General features: G+C 40.5%; 1 protein-coding gene across 2 annotated transcripts in view; it reads left to right on the forward strand.

The window, feature by feature from the left end:
* LOC149267627 (telomere repeat-binding factor 1-like) overlaps window positions 1–26,194 on the forward strand; it is a 182,773-nt gene that overhangs the window by 84,025 nt on the left and 72,554 nt on the right. For both annotated transcript variants that reach the window (XM_089433752.1, XM_089433751.1), the window contains exon 3: window positions 6,216–6,436. In XM_089433752.1, coding sequence (XP_089289878.1) covers window positions 6,216–6,436 — 221 coding nt within the window. The remainder of the gene's footprint in view (window positions 1–6,215; window positions 6,437–26,194) is intronic.

The following is a 26,194-nucleotide window of genomic DNA, read 5'->3' on the forward strand; positions in this document are numbered from 1 at the left end:
TGCAGTTTGGAAGGCCAAAATCTTATTAGTGCTTGACAGGAATCGTGTCAAGAACTTCGCCTTGAAGGTTATAGCTATGCCAGTCGACCCCAATGATAACGACAAGTATGAAGAGGCGATGGCGAGGGCCAAGTGCATTATCCTTGATGGGGTCAAGGATCATGCGGTACCACATATAGCCGAGAAGGAAACGACAGTTGAGATGTGGGAGGCTCTCAAGAACCTGTACCAGCATACTTATATGCAGAGAAGAATGCTGCTCGAGAACCAGATGAGGTCGTATTAGATGAAGAAGGGTCAATCGATTGACAACTTCCTCGGAGGACTGAATGAGATCCGAGACCAGTTGACTGCTATAGGAGCAACATCGGATTAGGAGCTTATGGTGAGGACAACCCTGAACGCTGTCTCAGAAGATTGGTAAGTGTTTGTCTAGAGTATCCTGGGCAGAGGGACCCTCCTACCTTGGGACGAGATGTGGGTAGCTCTTCGCCAGGAAGAGATCAGACGGCAGTCGAAGACATGTAGCAGCAGTAAAGGGATTAAAGTTCAGCAGGAGGAGGAGGATGTGGCCCTAACATCTGAGGGAAAGCAGGAGAAGCGAAAGAAGAAAGATCTCTCCAAGATCAAGTGCTTCCACTGTGGGGAGATGGGTCATTATGCGACCCAGCGCCTAAGGAAGAAGCGTAAGGGAGAGTCTTTCGAGACTAAGGCACCTCCAGCACAGGCAGAGAAGGAAGTTTTGACAGACGATGACTGTGCCATGAGTGCACACACGTCACTTGAGCAGAAGTGGGGAGACATTGAGTTGTAGTCAGGGGGAATACAGGCGATGAGGGGCAGGATCCTCGAGGTACCCATCCTCTTGGATTAGACCTTGCTACGGGAGCCCCAAAGAGGAGTAGCAGGACTGGCTGAGTCAGGTAGAGATGGATGCGGATGAAGTGACAGAGAGAGCTACAGTGCAGGAGTCCTGAGACAACGCAAAGCTAACAGGCTGTAGCACTGCGAGAGGCACATGAGTGTTGCACCAGTGCAGGAAGGCACAGAGAGGTGTGCAACGGTGCGAGATGCAGGGAGTTGCTACAGCAGCGCAGAGGTCAAAGAGGGGGAGCACTTGTCAGCGGCAGAGGGAGCTTCAGCATCAATGGGTGTCTCTAGCCCAACAGGGAGGTCAGTTGGGAGATCAATTACTTACTTCTTAGTAACTGAGTTGTAGTGCAGCAGTGGGTAGCACGATGCAACATGATGAGAGGAGGTGTAGTGCAGATGCAGTGTTGGGAGAAAGGACCAGTAGCAACACGGATGCAGAGGGAGTTGTCGTACCGATGCAACAGTGGTAGTGGCAGAACCATGGGCAACAGTACAGGAGGTAGCAGTGCAGAGGATGTTGGGCAGGAAGGCTTAGCATCAACACAGGTACTGATGCCGGATGATCAGAGTAATACTTAGTGAGGAGTATTGCTAGAGCACAGTCCTCGCTAAGAGGGAGTGTTGATTTGGGGTAGCATCGAATGTGCTCTAGCCACGAAATTTGGTGGAGAGGTTGGGGCACATGAGATCTCCGATACCCAGAAAGTGTTTGGGCAGATTCTTAACAGATCAGGATATATTAAAATAATTAATATTTTTAATGGAATCCCTAAGTCTAAACTTAGGTAAAATAAAATATTAATGTGTATTAATATGAATCTGTGTTAGAATGGTCCAAAAGACATGGATCAAGCTAGATTTCATCTTAGCCGTTGATTAGGGACTTAATCTCGACTGTTGAAATGTCAATAGGAAAAGTATAAGAGGAGGTTTGAGGGTCACTTGGAGAGTACACCAGAGTGATCAGTCATTCTATTCTCTAGAGCGGGGTTTGCTAAGAGAGATAGAATCAGTGATCGGGAGAGCAGTTGAGGGGAATTGAGTACAGAGAGACAAAGAGGCAAAGATAGTGCCGGGTTAGCAGCAGAGTAGCCAGAGACAGAGACGTAGGAGCAGCGAGTGCTCACGCAGGGCTTCCTGGGGCTGACGCAGTGCCAACGCTGGGCTAGGAGAGGCTGACGTAGTCCAGATTAGGGAGACACTGGGTTTTCTGGGGCAGATTGGTGTTGAGTAGCTGCGGGAAGGATTATCCGGGGTTTCAGCCAGTAGATTTGTGAGAAACCGAGAGGTATTACTGCTAAGGAAATTCTTTGTTGGGTAGGCCAGTTTCGGCACCCAGATTGTACTCTGATATTGCTTAATAAGTAAACCCTCAAATAGCTGCATCGGTTTTCCCACATTGGGTTTTTCCGGGGACATTAGTCCAAAAGTAATGGTGTCATGTGGTGTGTTTGTTCTTGTTTCTTTTAGTTGTTGATTTGTAATATGTTGAGCATGCATTAGTGTTTATTTTTAGTATTTACATTGTAAATAACTTGTTAAGGAAGATAACAAGTAGATAGGAATAAATCAGATAAAGTGCATGGAGGGTTTCTACCTAAGTAAACTTAGAAACTTCAACACTTTTCCCACACCTAGGTGTACATCTTAGGCGACAATAGGATCGAACCTTGGTGAGATTGCAAGGTACATCCTCACCCTTTTGCATCTTGATGCTTCCTAGCCTCTCCTTGAGGATCATTTTCTTGTTTCCTGAAGGATCTTAGTACAATTTGACATTGTCATCCCACATCTGCTTCACTCTATCTCTCTGCTATACGTGGAATGATGTGATCCCTCATTGCATCAAGAATCATCCTCTTTGCTTTGACATTATCCCTCCTATATTCATGTAACAAGATGGGATCTGTTGGTACAACAACATTTACCATAGCGATCTCCTTCAGACCAAATTCGTCCAATAAGAACAACATTTTGGCCTTCCAAACTACAAAGTTTGAGGCTCCATCCAACCTATCCTGATCTCTCAATCTTGATGCGGCCATCTCTAGAAAAAATTGCGAACAAAAATAAATTGGAGAAATCTAAAGAAATCGATTTGGTCAAAAACTCATTTGTCCCGTGCCTTGCTTTGATTTACCACTACAAGCCCTCTGTGTCGAGATCAACTTTGAAGCTGATACCATGTGAAATTTCCACGAATTGCAATAGTCGGAAATTAATCTTCTAACTTATGCAATTTATTTATTTTCAGAAATTATTACGGCAAATAATGACTAATTCACTACTGCAATCTTCACACAATTAAATTCAAGAACTGAGAAATAATGCACACACAAAAATTTAGACACCAAGATTTTTGGACAATAGTCCTTAGGAAAACCCCAATGTGGGGAAAGCCAATTCAACAGATGAGGGTTTTATTATATTATTCTTCAACAAATTAGAGAGTACATCGATATGCTTGCTTGACACCGACAAAGCTCCAGAAATTTTTATCTCACACCCCCAATTGACAAATCGATCTGGGAACACTGAGTTTGCTTCTGCATATCTAACTCGGCCTCTTCCAGTAATTCTCATCCTCTGCATGCAACTTTCACTGGATCCTACAACTCGCACTTGCGACTGAGAAATGTTGCCGCAAATTAGTTCCGGCAAATATACTGCCTCCCTCTACCCACTGAAGCTACTCGCACCTCCTTCGACAAATCTTCCGGGAACTGGAAATGGGATTACTGCTCCAACAACTTGCATGGGTTAATCTGGCTATTCACACTGGTTGCTTCGACCCTCTCTTTGCAAAATAAATTCGACCTACTCTGACTTAGAGAATACTGGAAATCGCTGTGAAAATCTCCTCCCAAATCTTTTGCTGAGACTTTCTTGTTGGTGTCTCCCTCTGCTTAAACCCCGCCCTTGCTTTTTGCTGCAACTGGGTAACTCGAACTGCTCAAGTGTGTCTCTCCAAACCCCATTGACTTGCTCTAATAATCTCTCGTTGAACAATCAATGACCATGCTCTAATCACAATCAATGGCTAAGATCATCTTGACCCTCTCAAGTGACTTTTCAGAAAGTCTCTAGAGCAAAATCGATTTTCCTCAATTAATCTGATTTAATTAACCAGTTTTTCTAAGTTAGAATTGGGGAAATTTTAATAATTGGCTAATTAATCTAATTGAGGTGTTTTCTTGCAAAACCTTTTCTGGCTATTGGAGAAAATGTGTTCCTTAGCCTCATAGATACCATAGAGACTAGAACACCTGTCCACTGCTACCAAAAACTAACACAAAATAGATGATAAATTATACAGTGATCCATGTCAGGTCAGGCTAAAATCCACAAACAATGCAAAAACTTTCCTTTTTCTGTCTGGTGGCTAGTGGCAATCCAACACTGTGAGGGGGTGTTTGAAATATATTTGCAGTAGATGGTTTCTGTAGATTTTTGAACTTCAGCACTAGGAAGTGAATCTTCATTCTCAAATACCATTTTTCTTGACTAGCAGAATCCGCAACTGGGGTGTTCTCGTACTCATGTGACACAACATCCACTAGCACTATAACCACTAGGTGCACCACACACAGGTACGTCAGTGTTTGACCAAGGACCTCATGATCTTAACGTAACATGCTTTTCCAAGTGATCTACACCTTGGGGGCTTAAATACCATGTTAAGTTATGATAAATCTATATTTATTATTTATGAACTTGATGCAATATATAGAAAGAAACATGGATTTTGTTTCAGGAGCAGGTACATCAATATATTAAATTATTTTTAGTGTATGATACAATGGGCACATGGCCGTATTTAATGTAAATTATTAAAGTTGTGACCTTTCAGTCACACATTTTGTTAGTTTTAATTATCTTACAAATTAGGCTTTGGTTAGATAAAAATTATCTCACAAGTTAGGCTTAATTAACACTAACATTATCACATACTGGATTTACTTGACAAATTTTCCATTGAGGACTGTACGTGCTTTTAGATTTAACCCTCAAGAAGCTAGTTCTGTGTATGCAACATTTGTTCTGAATTAGACAGAGTGTGACCAGATTTCATCTTAGTACGTTTTTCCTTGGTAGTCACCTTATATTATTGAAAGAGCACATCTCAAATTTCATAAATACACATACATGTAATAGTCATTACTTTTTGATTGGGGTAAGTGGCAAATAATAATCCTCTAATAAATCCTATTGATAGAGACCATTATGGCAAGCATTTGTCCAGTCAAAGCTCCATCACCACTTTCCTGCCCTTTGAAGGTAATGTTGCCCTTGCATGTCAGGAGATAAATCTTTCTGCTAGAGAAATATTTTTTAGTGGATTTTGATTGTCGTTTGTGAACAGGAATCTTGATCATTGAAAACTGAATAGTGTTTCTACTTCTTACATATTTGGTTTATGGTTTTTTGGCTTATAATGGCAACACGTTACATGCTTCTTTGAAGTATTACAGTGGTGTAACTTTGAGTCTGGTGGATCGGTTTTGGTTATCCATTGGTATCAAGATAGTGTGCTTCTCTGTTTTAAATGATTCAAAAGATGAACACACTGCATAAAGGGTGGCTTCTCTGGATTGCATGATGAGCTACTTGGTTCCTTACTGATTACTGCAGTCAGGGTTTTAGTGTCAAAATTTATGGTGTTTCTTAGAGTTTCAATCTCAGAAAGGGAAAGCAAAGGAAGACAACACATTAATATCCTTGAATGATAAAAATATTAGAATGGTTAAAGGGTCCATAAAACACATCATGTGACATATTGAGGAGTATGTAAAACATTTTTGCATAGAGAGGATTTCTTGGTGCCACCCATTGAACATATGCCTTCACATCTAGAATTAGTCTCTTGAGTCTTTCCTTGATTTCAATCTTTGGGTTGAATTTTGGAAACTGCAGGTTTTTTTCATTCTTTTTTTAATTAATTTTGAATAATGTTTCAGGAATCTCGCAATGGTGTTCTTTCATTTGTTTGAATGGGTTGAACATATGCCTTCACATCTAGAATTAGTCTCTTGAGTCTTTCCTTGATTTCAACCTTTGGGTTGAATTTTGGAAACTGCAGGTTTTTTTCATTCTTTTTTTAATTAATTTTGAATAATGTTTCGGGAATCTCGCAATGGTGTTCTTTCATTTGTTTGAATTGGTATGGATTCTGGAAGCAGTACCTTGTTAGATATTGAGAGGATAAGATTTCTCGAGTGCGAGCAATTGACTGTTATGGCTTGTGGTTGTATTTGTACTTCTTTTTGGGTCCTAATATATCTTCAATTATATTGCTGCCAACTCTGTTTTATTTCTTATCTGTTTTCAACTGTACTGGGCAGGATAAATGGCGAAATATCAATGTTACTGCCCATGGATGGGGATCAAGGGAGAAAGCAAGATTGGCATTCAAAAAAAGCTCACAGCTGGCAAAGCAAACCAGCAAGCACCTTGCACTTAGTACAATCACAAATTGCAGATCAAATATTGCACTGGATGCTAGACCTTTGGCAACTATAAATGCATCTCTATCCAGCCCAGATACTCCCCGCTCTTTTCCAAGGTCAGCAAATTATGATTAACTGATTTGGTGCATGGATGTGGTGCTGCAAAATTTGATTTATAGGTAAAGAAAGGCTAATGAATGGATATCTGCATTCTGATACAAATTCTTACTCTTGTGGTTGCCCAACCTGCTTTGATAAATGTCAGGACTGTAATGCTGCAAGTATAACAGAGAAAAATGATCATTACAGTAAAATGAGATTCTTAAGAAATAGACTTATAGGGATTATAAAAAACTGAATAGAATGATTTACTGTAACGATAACAATGCTGCAAGTATAACAGAGAAAAATGATAATTACAGTAAGATGAAATTCTTAAGAAATAGACTTATAGGGATTATAAAAAGCTGAATAAAATGAAATCATAGATGTTAGCCAGCTGAAACTAATCTGAATATCTGTTTTAGACACCCACATAGTTGACCAAAAGTTTTTTTTCATAAGATATATCTTTCAAGATGCACCTCTCGCACTCGGTCATCAGGGTCATGGTCCTTATGGTTTTTTGAAATCCGGAGACTGAGTTTTCTTCAGTATGTGGACTGGAAAGGACCCATTAACCTAAAGACTTTAAAATTTTCACTATTCTTAACATCCTGGACCAAGGTTACTTGGGAGCAGGAGTGACATTTTCAGAAGCTCCTGTTTTGGGAGCAATTTTTTATATAATATATATTTTTGTATTTTTTTTTATATTTTGATGCATATATGTCAACAAAAGCATGTAGAATGATAAATTAGATATAAAAAACATAAAAAACACAGATTGAACCATATAACAACAATCATCTAGAAGTTATAATCTTCGTCAACCACGTCCATAAGTTAGTAACATAGTAACATACAACATATTGAGTCTCATGATTCATCAATCTTAAAGTTTCAAGCTTTCAAAATTCAATATATAACATTTATCATCATTGATCATCAAAGTTGTACTTGTGAGCGAAGTGTAACCATTACAACAAATGATATCTAACATGAAATGAAATTGTTATAAAATGAAATGAAATGAAACAACTTTCAACTTTCACGAAGCATCATATTCATAATTCATTACTAATGAGTTATAATCTAAGTTACCGGATCTGGCATTGAGAGGGTGAAGAATGGCGGTTCCGCAGATCTTAACCGGATCCGGATCCGGATCCGCCAAAATACGGCTAAAATACGTATGCGTCCCCAGCCAGTCAGGGACGCTGCCGTCAGTCAGCGGTTGTCCCCATGTTGCAGTCAGTCAGTTGTTGCCCCAGCCAGCAACGCTTAGCCACCGCCTCGTTGCTGCTCAGCTGAAAGGTTAAAATTTTATTTTTTCAAATGTCATATAGAATACACAACAAATGGTTTGGTTATATATATATATATATATATATATATATTTTTTTTTTTTTAAATTTATTTGGAAGGTCGATTGTATGTTTTTTTGTTATTTTTAAAGGCCTGCAAAGGCCAAATGGTGGATTGTATAGTCAAATGCCAAATGGTTGATTCTAATTTTTTTGGTTTTTGGTTTTAAGGGGAAATGCCAAATAGTCGATTTTTTTATTTTGTTTTTAAAGGCCTGCAAAATTCAAATGCCAAATGGTATTATTTTTATATAACAGTGAATGACATTCTATAGGCTATATATATAACAGTTAACTATTTAGTATTATTTAGTCAATTTAAATTTTGTAGTTATGAAATATTCAGAATTCTATTATATAGTCAATTTATAACTATTAGTAATTTACTAATTACATCAAATGCCAAATAGTATTATAATTATTATATTATATAACAACAAATGGTTGATTATAACAATAGTATATTATAATATAAAGTTATAATATATATTATATATCTTTAATAATGATTTTTTATAAAGTTATAAACTTATATAATTAATAATTATATTTCATATTATGATATTTGTCATCTCTAGCATGTATATCATATATATATATGTTATATAATCAATAATTATAAAGTGTCCACTGTCTACTATTTAATTAATAGCTCTAAAACGTTTTCTAAAATTTGAAAATATATATATATATTGTACGTGACATATCCTTGCTATATCTGGATCTTGCATTTTCAAAAAACTGGCGTATCCGTATCCGGATCCGGATCCGTATCCGTATCCGTATCCGTATCCGTATCCGTATCCGAATCCTGGTAAACATAGGTTATAATTGCCAACTTCAAACTTCAAACTTAAATTGTCATATATTGTTTACAAAAATTATCATAACAAATATGAAAGAGTCAACAGTTATAAAGACTACTAGAAAATAGAATAGACAAGTAAATCTATTATCTATTGCTAATTGTTAATTTTAGGTATGTTCTATGCTGAGAGCAAATTTACTTCAATTTTCCATATTAGCTCAATATCAATTCCAGATTAGCAATCACATTTAGCATGATAGTAAAATGCAGATAGAACATAAACATAAATCGCAGAAAACAAGCCAAGACAGGGGGACACAAGATGTGGCGCCAGCTAGGGACAAACCCCAATGTAGAGAAACCCTTTATCAATTCTTCTTATGTTCTTCAATAGTTCAGCAGAGAGAGAGATAGTACATATACATCAAAAGTCAACATTTTGACTTGACAAAATAAGAGCAGAGATCTTCACTATGAAGATAACACATGAGGTGGCTGATCTGAACTGAGGTGAAAGCATACTGCTTAAGCCGATTCTCCAAACTTCCAAGTGATTCCATCACCATGCTGCACCTATCACTGTGCTGCACCTCATCATCATGCTGCGCCTGACACTGTGCTGCATCATATCACTATGCGGCATCCTTTATGCTGCACTGCTGTACCCTTCATTGCACTATGCTTACTGCAATACATCATTACCATGCTGCTGCAATGTATTCTTGCTGCTACACTACTCACATCAAGCTGCTGCACCCATCATCATCAAGCTGTTGCAATGCATCATGCTGCTGCTATACATCCATGCCCATCATCACCATGCTGTACCATTGTGCTGCATCATACTGCATCCATTATGCGGCACCATACTGCACCATGCTGCCCACAATATTCAATGCATTCATTATCCATGCTGCATCCATCCAGGTATGCTGCATCTAAACATACTGTCCATCATGACAGTGCTGTACACTGCAATACTGTCATGGGGACAGACTTAGCTGCTTGCTATGGTTTGCAGCCTAGCAAAGCAGCTAGCTGTAGCAACCCTTACAAATCAAGCTCATCACCAATATGCCCAGACAGTCCTTAACACACTATCATCTACAACATCATGACAACAATACAAGACTACTAATGGTAAGTCTTCCTCCATGACAACTTCTAAACAATGGTAGTCCTTTTCTTCCATGCTGGAAGTTCCATTACCCTTGATTAAGGGTTCCTTCTGCTTGCTGCATATTACAAACGATGATATTCCAGTCAACGTATAGGAGACTTTGACTGTGAATAAGGGTCAGCAATTAGGGCTTTTTTAGAACTGCGGATTGGGCCTTTACAAGCTGCTGGTTAAGGCCTCTCCCTCTGTGTCTTAGCTCACCCTCTAGGACTGCGGCTAGGGTAACATAGGACAGCAGCTAGGGCTCTCCTTAGGACATGCATACCGCAATACATCATTATCATGCTGCTGCTATACATCCATGCCCATCATCACCATGCTGTACGATTGTGCTGCATCATACTGCATCCATTGTGCTGCACCATACTGCACCATGCTGCCCACAGTATTCAATGCATTCATTATCCATGCTGCATCCATCCAGGTATGCTGCATCTAAACATACTGTCCGTCATCACAGTGCTGTACACTGCAATACTGTCATGGGACAGACTTAGCTGCTTGCTATGGCTTGCAGCCTAGCAAAGCAGCTAGCTCTAGCAACCCTTCAAATCAAGCTCATCACCAATATGCCCAGACCGTCCTTAACACTCTATCATCTACAACATCCTGACAGCAATACAAGACTACTTCTAAACAATGGTAGTCCTTTTCTTCCATGCTGGAAGTTCCACTACCCTTGATTAAGGTTTCCTTCTGCTTGCTGCGTATTACAAACAATGATATTCCAGCCAGCGTATAGGAGACTTTGACTGTGAACAAGGGTCAGCAATTAGGGCTCTTTTAGAACTGCGGATTGGGCCTTCACATGCTGCTAGTTAAGGCCTCTCCCTCTGTGTCTTAGCTCACCCTCTAGGACTGCAGCTAGGGTAACATAGGACAGCAGCTAGGGCTCTCCTTAGGACATGTCTCTTTATGCTGTAGATAAACCCCTTATTGACTGCATCCTAGGGTATATAAACATCTCTCCTTGCTGCGTTATAGAAGCCCTTTTTGGACAGTGAAGGAGCCTCCCTAAGTCTCCTTCATGACTGCGGTTAGGGCATGTTTCCTTGACAGCGTTTAGACTTCTTTTGGACAGCGTTGAGTGGCATGTAGAAACTCCCTCCTTGCTGCTAGGAGACCCTCATCTTGACTGCATATAAGACAGCGTAGAGCCTTCTCCTTTTGACTGTAAGTAGGGCTAGGGTATCTCCTCTTAGGGCAGCGTATAGACTTCCTTTAGATAGTGTCTAGAGTTAGGGCAAACCCTCTAGGGCAGTGTATTCTCTTAGTGACTCCTCCTTCCACCAAAACCCAAAGACAAGTGGAGAGGAAGAGATCACAAGAAGAGTGTGTCCAAATGACTAGCAAGCCACCCCTTTTTATACTAAACGTTGAGAACAAGTGGGGGCAATTTGGTTGCTGGCCGACCTTGACCTATTGTCCCATAACACAAATAAATTCATATCTCCATGAATACATGTCGGAATCGGATGATCTTTAGTTCAATCCTACACCTCTCGATGAGAGGAATCCAAGAAAAATATCAGCTGCTATGAATAAGTAGACTCACGTGGAGTTTAGCCCTAGTTACCAATTTTAACACTAATGCTTGGGCCTCTTGCCACCATGAGAAATATCTATTTTTTTAGTCTTGTTGGAAAATCAAGAGGTTTGTCATTAATATCACCCTCTAAGCATTAATATCCCGAGGTATCTTTGTCATCACCTCTGGATCTGTATAGGGATCTTTTTCATTAAGATCACCCTCTAAGCATGAACATAAGATAGAAAAAGCATAGCATGTCAAGTCAATATTTTGTTTGAGTGATGTGTACATTTTTAGGAGGGTCATGATAGAGGAGTTCGACAACCAATGTCACTAACATCAAGGTACATAGAGGGATTGGTGCTCTTGATTAAATATGAGATCCATACCCTAATACATGACAAAATCCAATGGAAACATTGCAATCTCCTCAATCCTGAAATCTTGGAAAACTGATAAGTCTGTGTCAGGCCAAGCAGTAACTTCATTAGGCAGAAAAATGATTCGTATATTCATTCAATCAGGTAGGTGTGTTATGTACATGAGGGAGAGACTGTTCAGTTCATCTCCCGATGACTATTCACATTTCTCATTTATTTATTTACATATATTTACCCAATCACAAGGATTAGGTGTCAACATTCCCCCCCTTAATCTGAAGGGATGTTGGTGAGTCCAAGCATCGTTCTGAATCGTTCAAGCTTTTCTCTTCCAAGCGCTTTGGTGAAGATGTCTGCAATTTGCTCATTTGTGGAACAATGACGGAGATGGATTGTTTTGGCCTTAACATGATGTCGAATCAGATGATATTTAGTATTGATGTGCTTTGTTCGATCATGGAACTTTGGGTTCTTGGCCAACTTTATCGCAGAGGTGTTGTCAATCATGAGTGGAGTTGATTGTACTTGTTTTACCTACAAATCTTCAAGAATTTTCCTGAGCCACACAATTTCTTTTGTTGCTTCAGCTGCTGCCACATATTCTGCTTCTGTTGTGGAATCTGCTGGAACTGATTGTTTGCGTGATCTCCAGGAGACAGCTCCTGATCCAAGACTCATAGCATATCCTGAAGTAGATACCCCAGTTTCTTTGTCTCCATCGAAGTCTGAATCAGAGTATCCGATCAAGCTGAAGTCATCCACCTGTGTGTACTTGATTCCAAAGTCTTGAGTTCCCTTCAAGTACTTTAGAACTCTTTTTGCAGCAGACCAATGTCCCTCACAAGGCTTTTGCATAAACCTGGAGAGGATTCCAACAACAAATGAAATGTCTGGTCTGGTAGTAGTTAGGTAGTTGATACTTCCTACAAGCTGTCTATACTTTGTTGCATCCTCAAATTCTTTTCCTTCAATAGATGTGAGCTTTAAGTTTTGTTCCATTGGAGTAGTAAGAGGATTGCACTCTGTCATGCCAAACCTGTTCAACAAATCTCCAATGTATTTCTTTTGACAAAGATATATGGACTTTGGATGTTGGGTTACTTCAATGCCAAGATAGTAATGAACATAGCCCAAATCAGTGATTTCAAAACTTTTCCCCAATTTCTTCTTTATGGATGCAATGTAGCTTTCATTGTTCCCTGTCATTAAAAGATCATCTACATATACCACAAGATATACCACTGCTTTGCCAACTTTCTTGACAAATAAAGTTGCATCATCAAGATCAAAATGGTTGAAATTGAGTTTCAGAAGATGCTCAGTTAGTTTTTCATACCAGGCTCGCGGTGCTTGTTTGAGGCCATACAAGGACTTCACAAGTTTGCATACTTTATGTTCATGTCCTTTCACAGCAAATCCTTCAGGCTGGGACATAAAAACATTCTCTTTTAGATCTCCATTCAAGAAAGCAGTTTTTACATTCATTTGATGGACTTTCCAACCGTTCTGAGCTGCTAGTGCAAAGAGTGTCCGGATGGTAGCCCATTTTGTTGTGGGGGCAAAAGTCTCCTCATAATCGACCCCTTCCTTCTGTGCAAAACCTTTTGCCACAAGCCTGGCTTTGTGCTTTTCAAGTGAGCCATCAGCGTTATACTTGTTCTTGTAGACCCACTTGTAGCCAATTAGTTTGGTTCCTAATGGAGGATCAACCAACTTCCAAGTGCCGTTCTTTATGAGGGCATCATACTCCTTTTGCATCGCTTCTTTCGATTCATCATGAGAAGCAACTTCTTTGAAGGAAGTTGGTTCAAAATCTGTAGACAAGTTCAATTCACAATCATAAGAAACATCCATATCAATAGGTGAATTTAGAGTCATCTACATCACCTCCATTTTGCCAGTTTGAATTTCTGGTTCCTGTCTTTCCAACTTCATCAGGATGAACACTTTCAAGTGTCTTTGTCAGCCACTTTGGGGGACCTTTCTGAGATGGTCCAGGCTGCTCTGTTGATTGAGTTGGGACTGTATCAAGATTGAGTCTCCCAATTTTATCAATTACATCACTTAAAGCATCATCCGTTGTTGGAGTTTCATGTGAGGGAGAGTGTTCTTCAGAAGAAGATTCCACATGTTGATCTAGTATAGGAATCCCCTCTTCAAGATGTGGAATCTAATTATCAAATTCTTGAAATGATTTTGATTTTGAGAATCTATCCAAGCGATCAAGTTGTCGCTCAACAACATTGTCAGTTTTGGATGATTCAAGAAAAATTACATCTCTAGATACAACAAACTTTTTATTTACTTCATGATAGAGGCGGTATGCTTTGGAGGAGTTTGAGTACTCCAAGAAGATACACTTACGACTTCTAGCACTGAGTTTGTTTCTATGTACCTTCGGTATCAAGGCATAACAGGGGAACCAAAGACCCTGAGATGCTTTACCGAGGGAACATGTCCATACCACATTTCATAAGGAGTCTTGTTTCTTATAGCATTAGATGAACATCTATTCTTTATATATGCAACACATAGAACAGCATCAGCCCAAAACATTATCTTTACATTTTTGAAGAAAAGCATGGATCGTACCATATTTAAGATTGTTCTATTCATTCTTTCAGCTACACCATTCTGTTGGGGATTATAAGGCACAGTTGTTTGATGTTTGATCCCATGTTGGCGAAGATAGTTTTCAAATTCATTTGATGTGTATTCTTTTCCATTATCAGTGCGAATAGACCCAATATGAGATTGTGCATCATTTTCAATCCATTTATGAAAATTCTTGAATGTTTGAAAAGCATTAGATTTGTTCTTCAATAAATAAACCCAACACATTCTGGTGTAGTCATCAATAAATGTCATGATATATTTATTTCCATTTGCATAAGGAACAGGCATTGGACCACATAAATCTGAATGAATGAGTTCAAGTTTCCTATGTGCTCTTGAATGTGAATCATGAAAAGACTGTTTGCTATGCTTTCTTAGAATGCAAGCATCACATTGCTTAAGTTTCCTAGGAATTGTAGGCAAACCAGTGACACCATTTTTCTTCAACAAGTGGAGACTGTCATAGTTCAAATGTCCAAATCTAGCATGCCATAATAAACTTGATGGAAGTGTACCTTCTTCATGATGAGCATTGTATGAGAAATGTTGTGCATGAGCAGAGGTTCCTTGCAGTTTGAGAAGCCTTTCTTCTTCTATTCCCCTCATGACAAGTGAGTGGTCAGATGCTTTTCTTACCTCAAGCTTGCCATCAAACATATGAATGGAGTGACCTTGCTGGCGAATGTGGACCAAGGACAACAAGTTTCTCTTGAGCTGTGGGAGATATAGAACATGATCCAGAAGAAAGTCTGGAAGACCAGGCAATTTAAGCCTGATTGTGCCAAGCCCTGATGGCTTGATTTTTGATTGATCTGCAAAGTATACTGCTCCATCAACATTGTCAGTGAAATCTTCAAAAAAATATTTTCTATGAGTCATGTGGCAGGTTGCTCCTGAATCAATCAACCAATCATTTTTCCATGAAGCAAGTGAAGCATTAAACAAATCTTCATTTACTCCAATATTACATTGTGCCTCAACATAGTGAGCGGATTCAGGTGCTTTACCTTTGTCTGTATCATCAGTTTTACCTTTCTGTTGGTTTCTTTTCTGCTCAATTTTGTCCCATGGTAGCTTGCATGTAGAGGCATCATGTGATCCATTTCTTTTGCAGCGAATGTAGTGCAAATCTGCCTTTTCTCCTTGAGAATGTCTGCCCCCCTACCTCTGAAATATCTTCCTCTTCCTCTTTGTCCACCTCTTCCTCTTGTAGAATCTTGAGCAGGATGCTTTTCTTTATGAGCAAGGCACACAGTCTCTTCAGAAGATTCAGGGGCTGTCTTCTTTCCAAAAGCTTTCTCTCTTTCAGCAAACTTTTTCACAAGAGAGTCAAAGGTTATATCTTTGAGATTTCCATTTGCTTGCAATGACTCAAGATAATTGGAGTAAGTAGGATAAAGTGCCTTGAGAAAAGCGATAAGAGGAATATCCAATTCAACCTTAGTAGATTTGATATCATGCATTATAGACTTTACTTCAGATGCAAGAGCAAGAGGATCATTATTTTGCAGTTCAAGAGTGAAGAGTTTAATCATGAGTTGAACAACTTCAAGTGCAGAATGTGATTCATAGAGTTCTTTCAGCTTTTGTAAGGCTTCAAAGGCAGTTGAATGTGACGAAATATGGTGACTCACCTCTTCATTTACAGATGCTGCGATTAATGCATAAGCTTTGCTGTTCTTGTTTTCCCAAATGACGAGCTCTTTGTCTGAGGTAGGCTGTACTGGGTCATTGTCTCCTTCTCCGACACACACTCCTTTCCAAAACTCATTGAAAATGAGGGTGTGTTTTATCATCCGGGACCATTCAAGATAGTTCTCCTTGCCAGTGAGAACTATTCTCACCATAGATATGATTGAATGCATTGTAAAATCCAAGAGCTGTAAAAATACTTCTGCTGCTAAAAGAAAATTGATTCTGATATCAAAATGTATTCTGTTCTCAAACAATATATTAAACACAGTCAAACGCAGGAGCATTAACTATGTTAGTCACTTTGAAAATAGCTTTATGAAAACAACACTATGGTAGTCCAAACAACACTAAGGTATAATACATATGTATGTATTATTATACCTCGCTGCCCTAAAAATCTTCACCGCATATTACATTTTAATGCATTATATGCCATGTCCATCATATAAAAGGCAATGTGAAAAAAGGCTAACACGCATATACTGTCATAGTTTAAATTTTAACACCATTCAAAAGTCCATCAACAGAGCCTTTCTTAAAAGACGCAAAGCCCAGCTCTGTCTCCTTATTAGTTAGTATAAACTGACATTCTTCCAAGCTTGTGTGCGCAGAAACAATAAAGAACTTCACCTTGGTTTAAAGAACGTGCCATGAAGAAAACGTCCCAAGAAAAATGAAATGGCTCCTTCGACCATTCAGTCCTCCCTAGAAAAATCAAATGACTCTTTCGACCATTAGGTCCTCCAATATAGGGCGTATGCAGTGTCAATACAATCGGACAACAGCATGTGAACGACGGTTCAACGCACATAAGAATTGAATGCAGGCATACCATTCAACGCAGTCCTTGAAATATTTTTCAACGTATATCACGGCCATTTAAACGCCTTCACAGTCTCAGAATTCAGAACACAGATAAATGCAGAACACTCCTCCAAAGATAAATTCATAGAAAAGCTCACAATCATTTTTACCTCAACGCGGAATTTTACAAGTCAATCTCCCATAAACTTTCACAGCACAACAGAACAAGAAAACTAGTGCTTAGCAACAATGTATACCATGTCAACCACGCATATCAGATCCAAAACATGACCACGCATACGCATATTAGGTTTATGTTGCAACAGGACAACGTTCCATCTTCTCACAATCAAAAACGCAGTAACGTTCTGTCAGCCAGCGTTAAAAAATACCGGAGCATTTATTCGAAGGTGTAAAGATTACCAAAAATGTGACAGCGTCCAGCATCCAGTGTTCAACTCAGTCCAACATTAAAATGTGACAGCGTTCAAATGTGTGTGCAGAACAGGCCACCAGAGAGCAGAGGAACGTTTCAGGCTACCACCTAATACGTGGAGCAAGCTACCAGGACAACGCTAATAATTATCATGAAACGCTAGGGCAGTCAGGAGGAGCAGCGTTGGCAGTGTCAGGCAGAGGAGCATTTGCAATGTCAGGTGCAGGTCTGTATAAAAAGAATATAGCAGACAGGCAGAGGAGTTACAAGGAGCATGAGAGCTAAAAAGGAGCTGGCTCTGATACCATGTCAGGCCAGGCAGTAACTCCATTAGGCAGAAAAATGATTCGTATATTCATTCAATCAGGTAGGTCTGTTATATACATGAGGGAGAGACTGTTCAGCTCATCTCCCGATGATTGTTCACATTTTTCATTTATTTATTTACATATATTTACCCAATCACAAGGATTAGGTGTCAACAGTTTGCTGGATTTTGAATGAGATCTAAAATTCTAGTTTCTACAGCCCCTGCAACCCTATCCTATATCATTTGATAGAAATCCAAAAATAAATGAAAAAATGAAAAATGTAACTACTGTGTAAACGTACAACTTAAGAGTGAGCATTACTAATCTTTGGGATCTTGATTAGAAGTGCAACTTAGATCGTTAATCTCAGTACCATATGTGGATACCTGAATACCAAAGAATAGTATGATTCATACAAATCACGGAATTAATTGTCCAGATCAGGTGTGAAAATTTATTTGAAAGGGCTAAGAAAGAGAGTCTAGATGCTCCTACTTAGGTGTATTGTATGATGCAAGCAGACAGTCCTTTAGTGCTTTGTTCAGGCAGAGTTCGAGGCTCAAACTTGTCACCTTGAGGCCATATTTTGATTCATCTGGTTCCTTTGCAGGGTTAGGATTTTTGGGGATTCTGCCTCCAATAGAGATCAATATCCCTATTCAGTATTTTGTTTTTTGGAGGCCATTTCTTCAGCTCCCCCATTGGGTGCACTCAATGTTGGTTCTCAGAGGTCTGTCAGTGACTTCAGTTCATGGCCATCTCTCCAGCCTATTTTTCCACTCTCAGGTACTCTCTAAATGCACTAGGTCAATTTCTCTTGTCAAACTAGGATTTGAATTGTGCAGTCAGCAAGGATATTTCTATAGATTATATCGAGGCCACTTAGATTGTGCCTACAGAGGGTCTTGGCCTAAAGATGGCCTTCTATTGTGACCACTTTCTGGGGTTGAGGGATGGCCTTATGATCTGACCACTTCACACATGCAGACAATGGATGTATCTCCTTAGGATTCCACTTTGCACTTTTGGGTGGGTTCCCATAGACTTTAGATCTAGAAAGATGACATCTTGTGACTGGACAAAGTTTGCGAATTATGCCACTTACAATAGTGAGAGAGTAAGAGTACCTCAATGGAACATTTACTATGATTTTAGAAGATGATAAATACTGTCTCAGAATTCAAGGAGCTCCCTTTTCACTTTCTTTTTGCTACCTTGACTAGAGCTGCCTTGCTCTCTTCATGAGAGAAGTATTTGGACATAGATTATAGTCTATACATGTCTTGCCCCAGATGAAGAGTTTCAAGAGGATCACATCTTACTTCTCAGTTTTCACACCTCATTGGGGCAACAAATGATAGGCAAAGATCCATAGTATTTCATATTTGATACCATTGTGACCTCGGGTTTCCTCTCACCTCCCCTGGAACGTTGAATAACTACAAGGTAGTGTCTTATTGGGACATAGGATGTATGTTTCCATACCAACAAACAAATCAATACTAGGAGCTTTATAGTCAAGCTTCCCTAGTCCAACACTCTAGTCTTTAGGTTCGTTCAAGTTTCCATCTAGAGATTATTCTCTACAACATTTGTTGTTAATAGAATTGGGCCCCTTCACTCATGTTTCCTCAGGATCATGCAGCCATGCTCTTGTAGCATCAACCACTCCTTGGAAAATATCATCTGTTAGTGCATTGCCCCTTTCACAATTTTGATGAGTTTGATAATGAGCTTTTATGGCAATCTCCTTGGTCGTCCTAAGAAAACGACGCCTTGCCATCCTCTCAACTACATGGAAAAAACATTTAACAGTTTCCATCATATTTCTTGCACTTGCATCTTTGTTATATTTTCTCTTACCTAGACATTTAGCTTTTAGTGAGACATGGTGGTTTATGATCACACACTCCCTCCCTATAGCTACTTTATATTTGCTCATTTAGTCCCATTTACCTACTTATGTCATCATTTGTTGGATATTAATAAAATTATCTCATCTTTTATGTACCCGCCTATGTAATTTCATCAAGTCCTATGTGCAGCTCTTCTCCAATAGTATGATGGCCTTGTGTCCTATCTTCTTTTGTTGCGACTATCTCCATTATCCTAGTAAGAGATTTTAGAGCAACCCCCATTATTCCATAAGGTCTTTGAAATTCAATGTTAGGACTTGCGTTTAGATTAAATTCAAACCAATACCTACAATCATTCCTTTTACCTTTTAGTTAATGTTTGTTAATGAAAATTGTGCATTAGTTTGCCTTTCACCATATGCATTTTCTTCTTCTGATTGGGAGCTTGGTAGTGCTTTTTTCCTTTTGATGCTTTGGCTTCTTTTCCTAATCCATTGATTGATCATATCTAGGTTCACCTCAAAAATGATGGTTTTCTCCATATGCTTGTTAAAATCAATGACTCTTCTTAATATTGTAATAATAGTAAAAGTAACTTTGGCCAAATTAAGTTTCATTCCCAACGGAGTGTTGAGGTGGTTATTTCTATTTCCCACTACCTACAAAGTTTTGTTGTTGGCTACAAGTCTATTAAGAATCAGAAATAGTGAGACAAGACAAGCAAGTGACAGAAAAAGCCTAACCCCTTGTGTTATATAGTATTGGTCTCAAAATCCGAATTTATAATACATCAATGGACCTTCTAGATCTAGATCACACTTACAACTCATCAATGGATCATCATGCTCCCTCACAAAGGTAAGAATTACAAGTCATGACAATTGTATTCTTGGACTTTGTGATTTTTTAGGGACTCACAGTCTAACATTTCCCCACTCAATCACAAGTGTGAATAATTGTACCAATAACCTTTGTTATTTTCAATCTGAAACTGTTAAACTGAGTTTTATGCCTAAAAAGCTGCCACTATCTCAATGTCTGGAAGTGATTATCTGCTATATAGAAAATCCACAAAATTCTGATCTGCTATAGTGAACAATCTGAATATAATTTCTTTTCATATAAACACAAAATTTCTCTACTAAACTTTGCAGCGGAATAGGAACAAAAATAAAAGCACAATTACACAATTCAACAACATAGAATTTTCTAGGGAACCCAACTGGGAAAACCCTTTGCTTGTTATTGAGAATTTTAATGATAGAAAAACACTGAGTAATGGATCTCTTACAAAATACAGCTGTTTCAATCTGAAAGACATATTTGTCTTTCCTCCTCGTTTTAAGCATGAAACCCTATCAAGACTACTGATCTCTTGCACACTCTTCCTCTCACAAGCTCCACGCACAAATTTGTGCTTCCTATTGCTTGGTCTCACCAACCCGTGCTCACCAAAACAATGATTAAACTTGTGCCTTCATTCCTCCTTTTAGAGGCAATTCAAATGGTTAAAACTTAGTGAGTTTTGTAATTAAGGAATGATTTTGTGATTGATTGAGTTAGCATATCCTTGCAGCAGACCCTGATGAAATTGGAATAGGAGGGGCATCTCCAATGGGGACATTCTTCCCCTTCCTTTGCCCCTTCCCTGCTGCCCTTGATTGAGCCACGAATGCTGTAAAAAAATAAACAAAAAATTCACAAATTTTTAAAAGAAATGCACATGCAAATTGCTGTAATAAAAATGCAAAAAAAAATAGGGAGAAAATGCACTTACCTGTCACTTGAATCTCCTTGAAAATGCTCCCACACCCTTTGCTCTTTGCTCTTACACACCCACAACAAACCCACACCCACAACAAACCCACAACCAAGAGGAAAGGTGAATGTGGAAATAGATTGGCCAAGCCGGCCTTTTAACACCGCATGGAAGTGACTTTTCCGGGATTCGTGTCCGATTTTCCCAATTCGAGACGCAAGAGGGCAGGGGGACAAATTTGGTTTCATAGGCTAAATGTTTGACGAAACTCCTACAAGAAAAAACTAGATTGTAGGTGGAATATCTAGACAATGTTGAAATTTGGTACCGGAGGACAGGTGGTTCCCTAAGGCTTTGATCTTTGGCCTAGGGAAAAGTGTCCAAAAGAATTTAATTTTTCTCCTAAAGTAACTTTATAATTTTTATAAAGTTAAATCTAATTTGAAAGTGACTTTAAGTGATAAAGTTACTAAGTCTAATTTTAAAGTGACTTTATAAAGTCAATGAAAAATTAGAAAGGAAAAGTGACTTTGGAAATAAATGACTAAGTGGGTCTTTATTAAAGTGGGGTGAATTAAAAAATAGAAAGTGAGATTTAAATGAGCATTTAATCTCAGCCATTGATCTAAATCTATTTCAGCCATTGGATTTAGGGATCACCCAAAAGTCATTTAGGGTTGGGTTAAGGGAGGAAAAGGAGGAAAAAGATCATTCATTCTTTCATGAGCAGATTGGGAGAAGGAGAGCAAGAGAGCAAGGGAGATTTCTGGACAAGGAGGAGAAAGAGGCAGCAGTTTGGCACACACACCAAGGCAGCATTTCAGCAAATCTGAACAGCATAAAGAACAAGCAGAAAAAGGCAGATTTAGTGAGCAAAACAGTGAAAAAATTGATTTTCAGCACGAATATCGAGGAGGCGATTTTCTGCACGAATTTCGAGGTCTGTCCGTACAAGTCCGTACGGCCGTCCGTACAGTCCGTACAGTCCGTACGGTCCGCACATCCGTACGTCCGTACAGTCCGTACATCCGTACGGTCCGTACAGTCCGTACAGCCATTTTCAGACTGTCTGTTAGCTGAAAAAACAGATAAGTTGGCTTGCTGGAAAATTTCTGTTTTTGCTGATTTTTTTGCTGAAAAATATTTTCTCTGTAAAAGGCATTTTCCAGAAATAAAGAAGAGCTCTCAAACTGGTTTTCCCCAAGAGTTGTAGGGGGTTTTTCCAGGGTCAAGTTGACCAAAAATCACTGAGTTTAAATGTGTTTTTATGGCTGTTTTAATTGCTGATTTTTTATTTCTGCAATTTCCAGCACACTGAAAAATTTCCAGAATTTGTGTTTTCAGCAATATTTATTTTTTCAGTCTGTTAAATGTATGGCTATGGGAATGGGCATTTAACTATATGGGAGAAATAAGGTGAAACTGAAAACCGGGGTGGGAAACAGAAAATTTTTACATGGTATCGGAGCTTGAGCGCTGAAGGGCAGTTTGGGACAGCAAAAGAGAAAAAATACAGCTGCTGATTTTTTCACTCAGAAAATTCCAGCAAGCTGATTTTTCATAAACAGCAGGTTTATCTTTACCACAGCAGTGCTATTTTTCAGTTTTAGGACAGCAAGATGTCATTGGGATTGAGGGTGGAGGATAGGTTGGATGGGCATACAAATTACAGCGTTTGGAAGGAGAGAATGCAGAGTATCTTTGAGGAGGCAGAAGTCTGGGATATCATGGTGCATACAGCACAGCACCCTGTTGTTGTGCCTACTGATGCTACTCAGTTGGCAGCTTATAATAGAAAGAACAACAAGGGTAAGAGGCTGATTCTAGACGGAATCAAAGACCATTGCATTCCTCATGTGAGAGGAAAGAGCAATGCCCATGAGATGTGGACAGCATTGTCCAATCTCTACCAGAGTACCAATGAGAACCGGAAGATGGTCCTGAAGGAGAAGCTGAAGAACATTAAGATGGGGAATGATAGTGCAGCTGGATATCTCACAAAGATTACCAATGTGAGAGATGAGTTGGCAGCGATTGGAGAGGCCATTCCATCCACTGAGTTAGTGCGTATTGCAGTGAATGGCCTCCCCCGTTCATGGTTGAACTTTGCTGATGGGGTTTGTGCACGTGAGACCCTTCCCACATGGGAGAGGTTTTGGGATGATTGTATACAGACAGAGATCAGGAAAGGACAGCTTGGGGCAGCCAAGCCAGTTGAGCAGGATGAGGACGTAGCACTGGTGGCAGGAGGCAAGAAAGGCAAAGGGAAGAAGCAGGCTTCCACAAGCGGTGGTGGAGGCAAAGGCAAAGGTAAAGGTAAACAGGGTAACTCACAAAAGGACTATTCCAAAGTGAAGTGTTGGAATTGTCAGAAGATGGGACACTATGCAGTTGTGTGTCCGGAGAAGAAGAAGAAGAAGGGGAAGACCCAGGATGTGGCAGCGTCAGCTGAGATTGAGGACTTTGCAGGTCGTTTTGACCGGGAGTTTGCGTTCACTACATGTGAGTCCTCTAGTGCAGGATCACCTGCCACACAGGTTCAGAGGGAGCATGCTTTTCCCTCGATTAGCGGAGCATCTACAGGTATCTGGTATGTGGACAGTGGGGCTTCACGTCACATGACAGGAGTCCGGGAGTACTTCTCAGAGCTTTCAGAGAGTGGCACTGATATTGAGGTAGTACTCGGTGATGACAGAGTTGTTAGAGCAGTCGGGGTGGGGACAGTGACATTTCAGAGGGAGTCCAAACCTCCCTTGAAGGTGTCAGAGGTTCTTTATGTGCCAGGGATGAGGAAGAACCTCATATCCGTCTCAGCGTTGGAGGACAGAGGATATGAGGTACTGTTCAGGGAAGGACAGGTGTTGATGTATCCCAGGGGCTCTCCAGCTGATTCAGCTAGAGTGATAGGTGTACGCCATGCAAAGGTGTACAAGTTTGCATTCCAGCCCCCTTTGGCATTGAGCTGTAGTACCGACAGCAGAGCTAGCAGTTCTGAGCTATGTGAGATTTGGCACCGCAGGATGGGGCACATGTCTCATGGAGCCTTGAGGACATTGCGGGAGATCACTACAGGTGTGCCAGATTTCAGTACTGATCACCATGATACTTGCAGAGGTTGTGCGATGGGCAAGTTTGCCAAATCCCCTTTTCCCAGCAGTGACAGCAGAGCGACGGGGATACTTGATTTGATTCATTCCGATGTGAGCGGTCGGATGTCTCATGTTTCCTTGAGTGGATATGAGTACTATGTCTTATTCATTGATGATCACTCCAGGAGGACCTGGATTTATTTCTTGAAGACCAAGAGTGAGGTCTTCAAGCGGTTTCAGGAGTTCAGAGCTCTTGTGGAGACTCAGACAGGTCGAAAGATCAAGTCCCTGAGGTCGGACAATGGAGGAGAGTACACCCTTGGAGAGTTTGTTGACTATTGTGCAGAGGCAGGCATTAGGAGGGAGTTCACTGTTCCTTACAACCCCCAGCAGAACGGGGTTGCGGAGAGGAAGAACAGATCCATCATAGGGGCTGCCAAAGCCATGTTATATGATCAGGGGTTGCCATTGTTCTTGTGGGCAGAGGCCTGCAACACAGCTGTTTACTTGCAGAACAGGAGTCCGCATCGTGCCTTGGGGCACATGACTCCGGAGGAGGCTTTCTTTGGGAAGAAGCCTGATCTTGGTCATCTTCATATCCTTGGATGCATTACATACTCCTATATACCCAAGGAGGAGAGGACCAAACTAGAGCCCACCGCAGAGAAGGGTATCTTTGTGGGCTACAGTGAGACCTCAAAGGCCTTTCGGATTTACATTCCTGCACAGAGGAAAGTTGTTGTCAGACGGGATGTGAAGTTCGAGGAGGACAGGGCCTTTAGGAGGTCACGGGAGTTAGAGTATCTGGATCAGCCAGACCCTCAGCAGCAGTTGAGTCAGTCGCAGGGATCCAGTGGGCAGGGATCAGGAGGATCCGGAGGTACATCTATGAGGATGTCAGGTCCATCAGTGAGCAGTGGCTCGCCGAGCCAGAGGGGTGGTGCTCCGGGCAGCATACAGAGCAGTTCACAGAGCAGTTCACTAGGGAGTCCACTGATGGACAGTTCACACGGTACCTCAGCTTCTACAGGTTCAGGTGCAGGCAGGAGGACAGCAGACAGACAGTCAGGAGTTCAGGCTACTGATGGGGATGAGGAGGAGGAGTTTCATTCTCCTATGGGAGAAGCATGCTCAGGGAAGAGGAAGCCCAAGTGGCTTCAGGACACCTTGAGAGATGCCACATCTGTTGCTGAGCCGAAGAGGCCGGTCAGAGAGAGTAGACCACCTGAGAGGTTTTGTAGCTATATGGCGATGGTTACCAGCATCCTTGACTCTGAGCCTTCTAGCTATGAGGAGGCAGCTAGCGAGCAGGTCTGGAGAGAGGCCATGCAGGAGGAGTATTCTTCTATCATGAAGAATGATGTTTGGGAGGTGGTACCGAGGCCTGAGGGCAAATCCGTGGTTACTTCCAGATGGCTTTACAAGGTAAAGCATGCTGCAGATGGCAGCATTGAGAAATTCAAAGCAAGGTTTGTGGCTAGAGGGTTCTCACAGGTAGAGGGAGTTGATTATGAGGAGACCTTCGCTCCCGTGGCTCGATATACTTCGATCCGCTCCATTATATCGATAGCAGCAGAGATGGGTTGGAAGATCCACCAGATGGATGTGAAGACCGCATTTCTCAATGGCTTCATACAGGAGGAGGTGTACATTGAGCAGCCACAGGGCTTTGAGGTGCATGGGAAGGAGTCCCATGTGTGCAGATTGAAGAAGGCCCTTTATGGCCTGAAGCAAGCTCCCAGAGCTTGGTACTCCAGGATAGATGCATACTTGCAGGGGATGGGCTTCACAAAGAGTGAGGCAGATCCGAACCTTTACTTTATTGTGATTGGTGAGGAGCCTCTCATTCTGGTGCTGTATGTGGATGACTTGATCATTACAGGTGCAGAGAGACTCATAGAGCACTGCAAGAGAGATCTTGCAGCGGAGTTTGAGATGAAAGA

Source organism: Pinus tabuliformis, chromosome 6, assembly GCF_031772625.1.
Source record: "Pinus tabuliformis cultivar Carrire ecotype Pingquan chromosome 6, CPIR1, whole genome shotgun sequence".
Taxonomy (NCBI): domain Eukaryota; kingdom Viridiplantae; phylum Streptophyta; class Pinopsida; order Pinales; family Pinaceae; genus Pinus; species Pinus tabuliformis.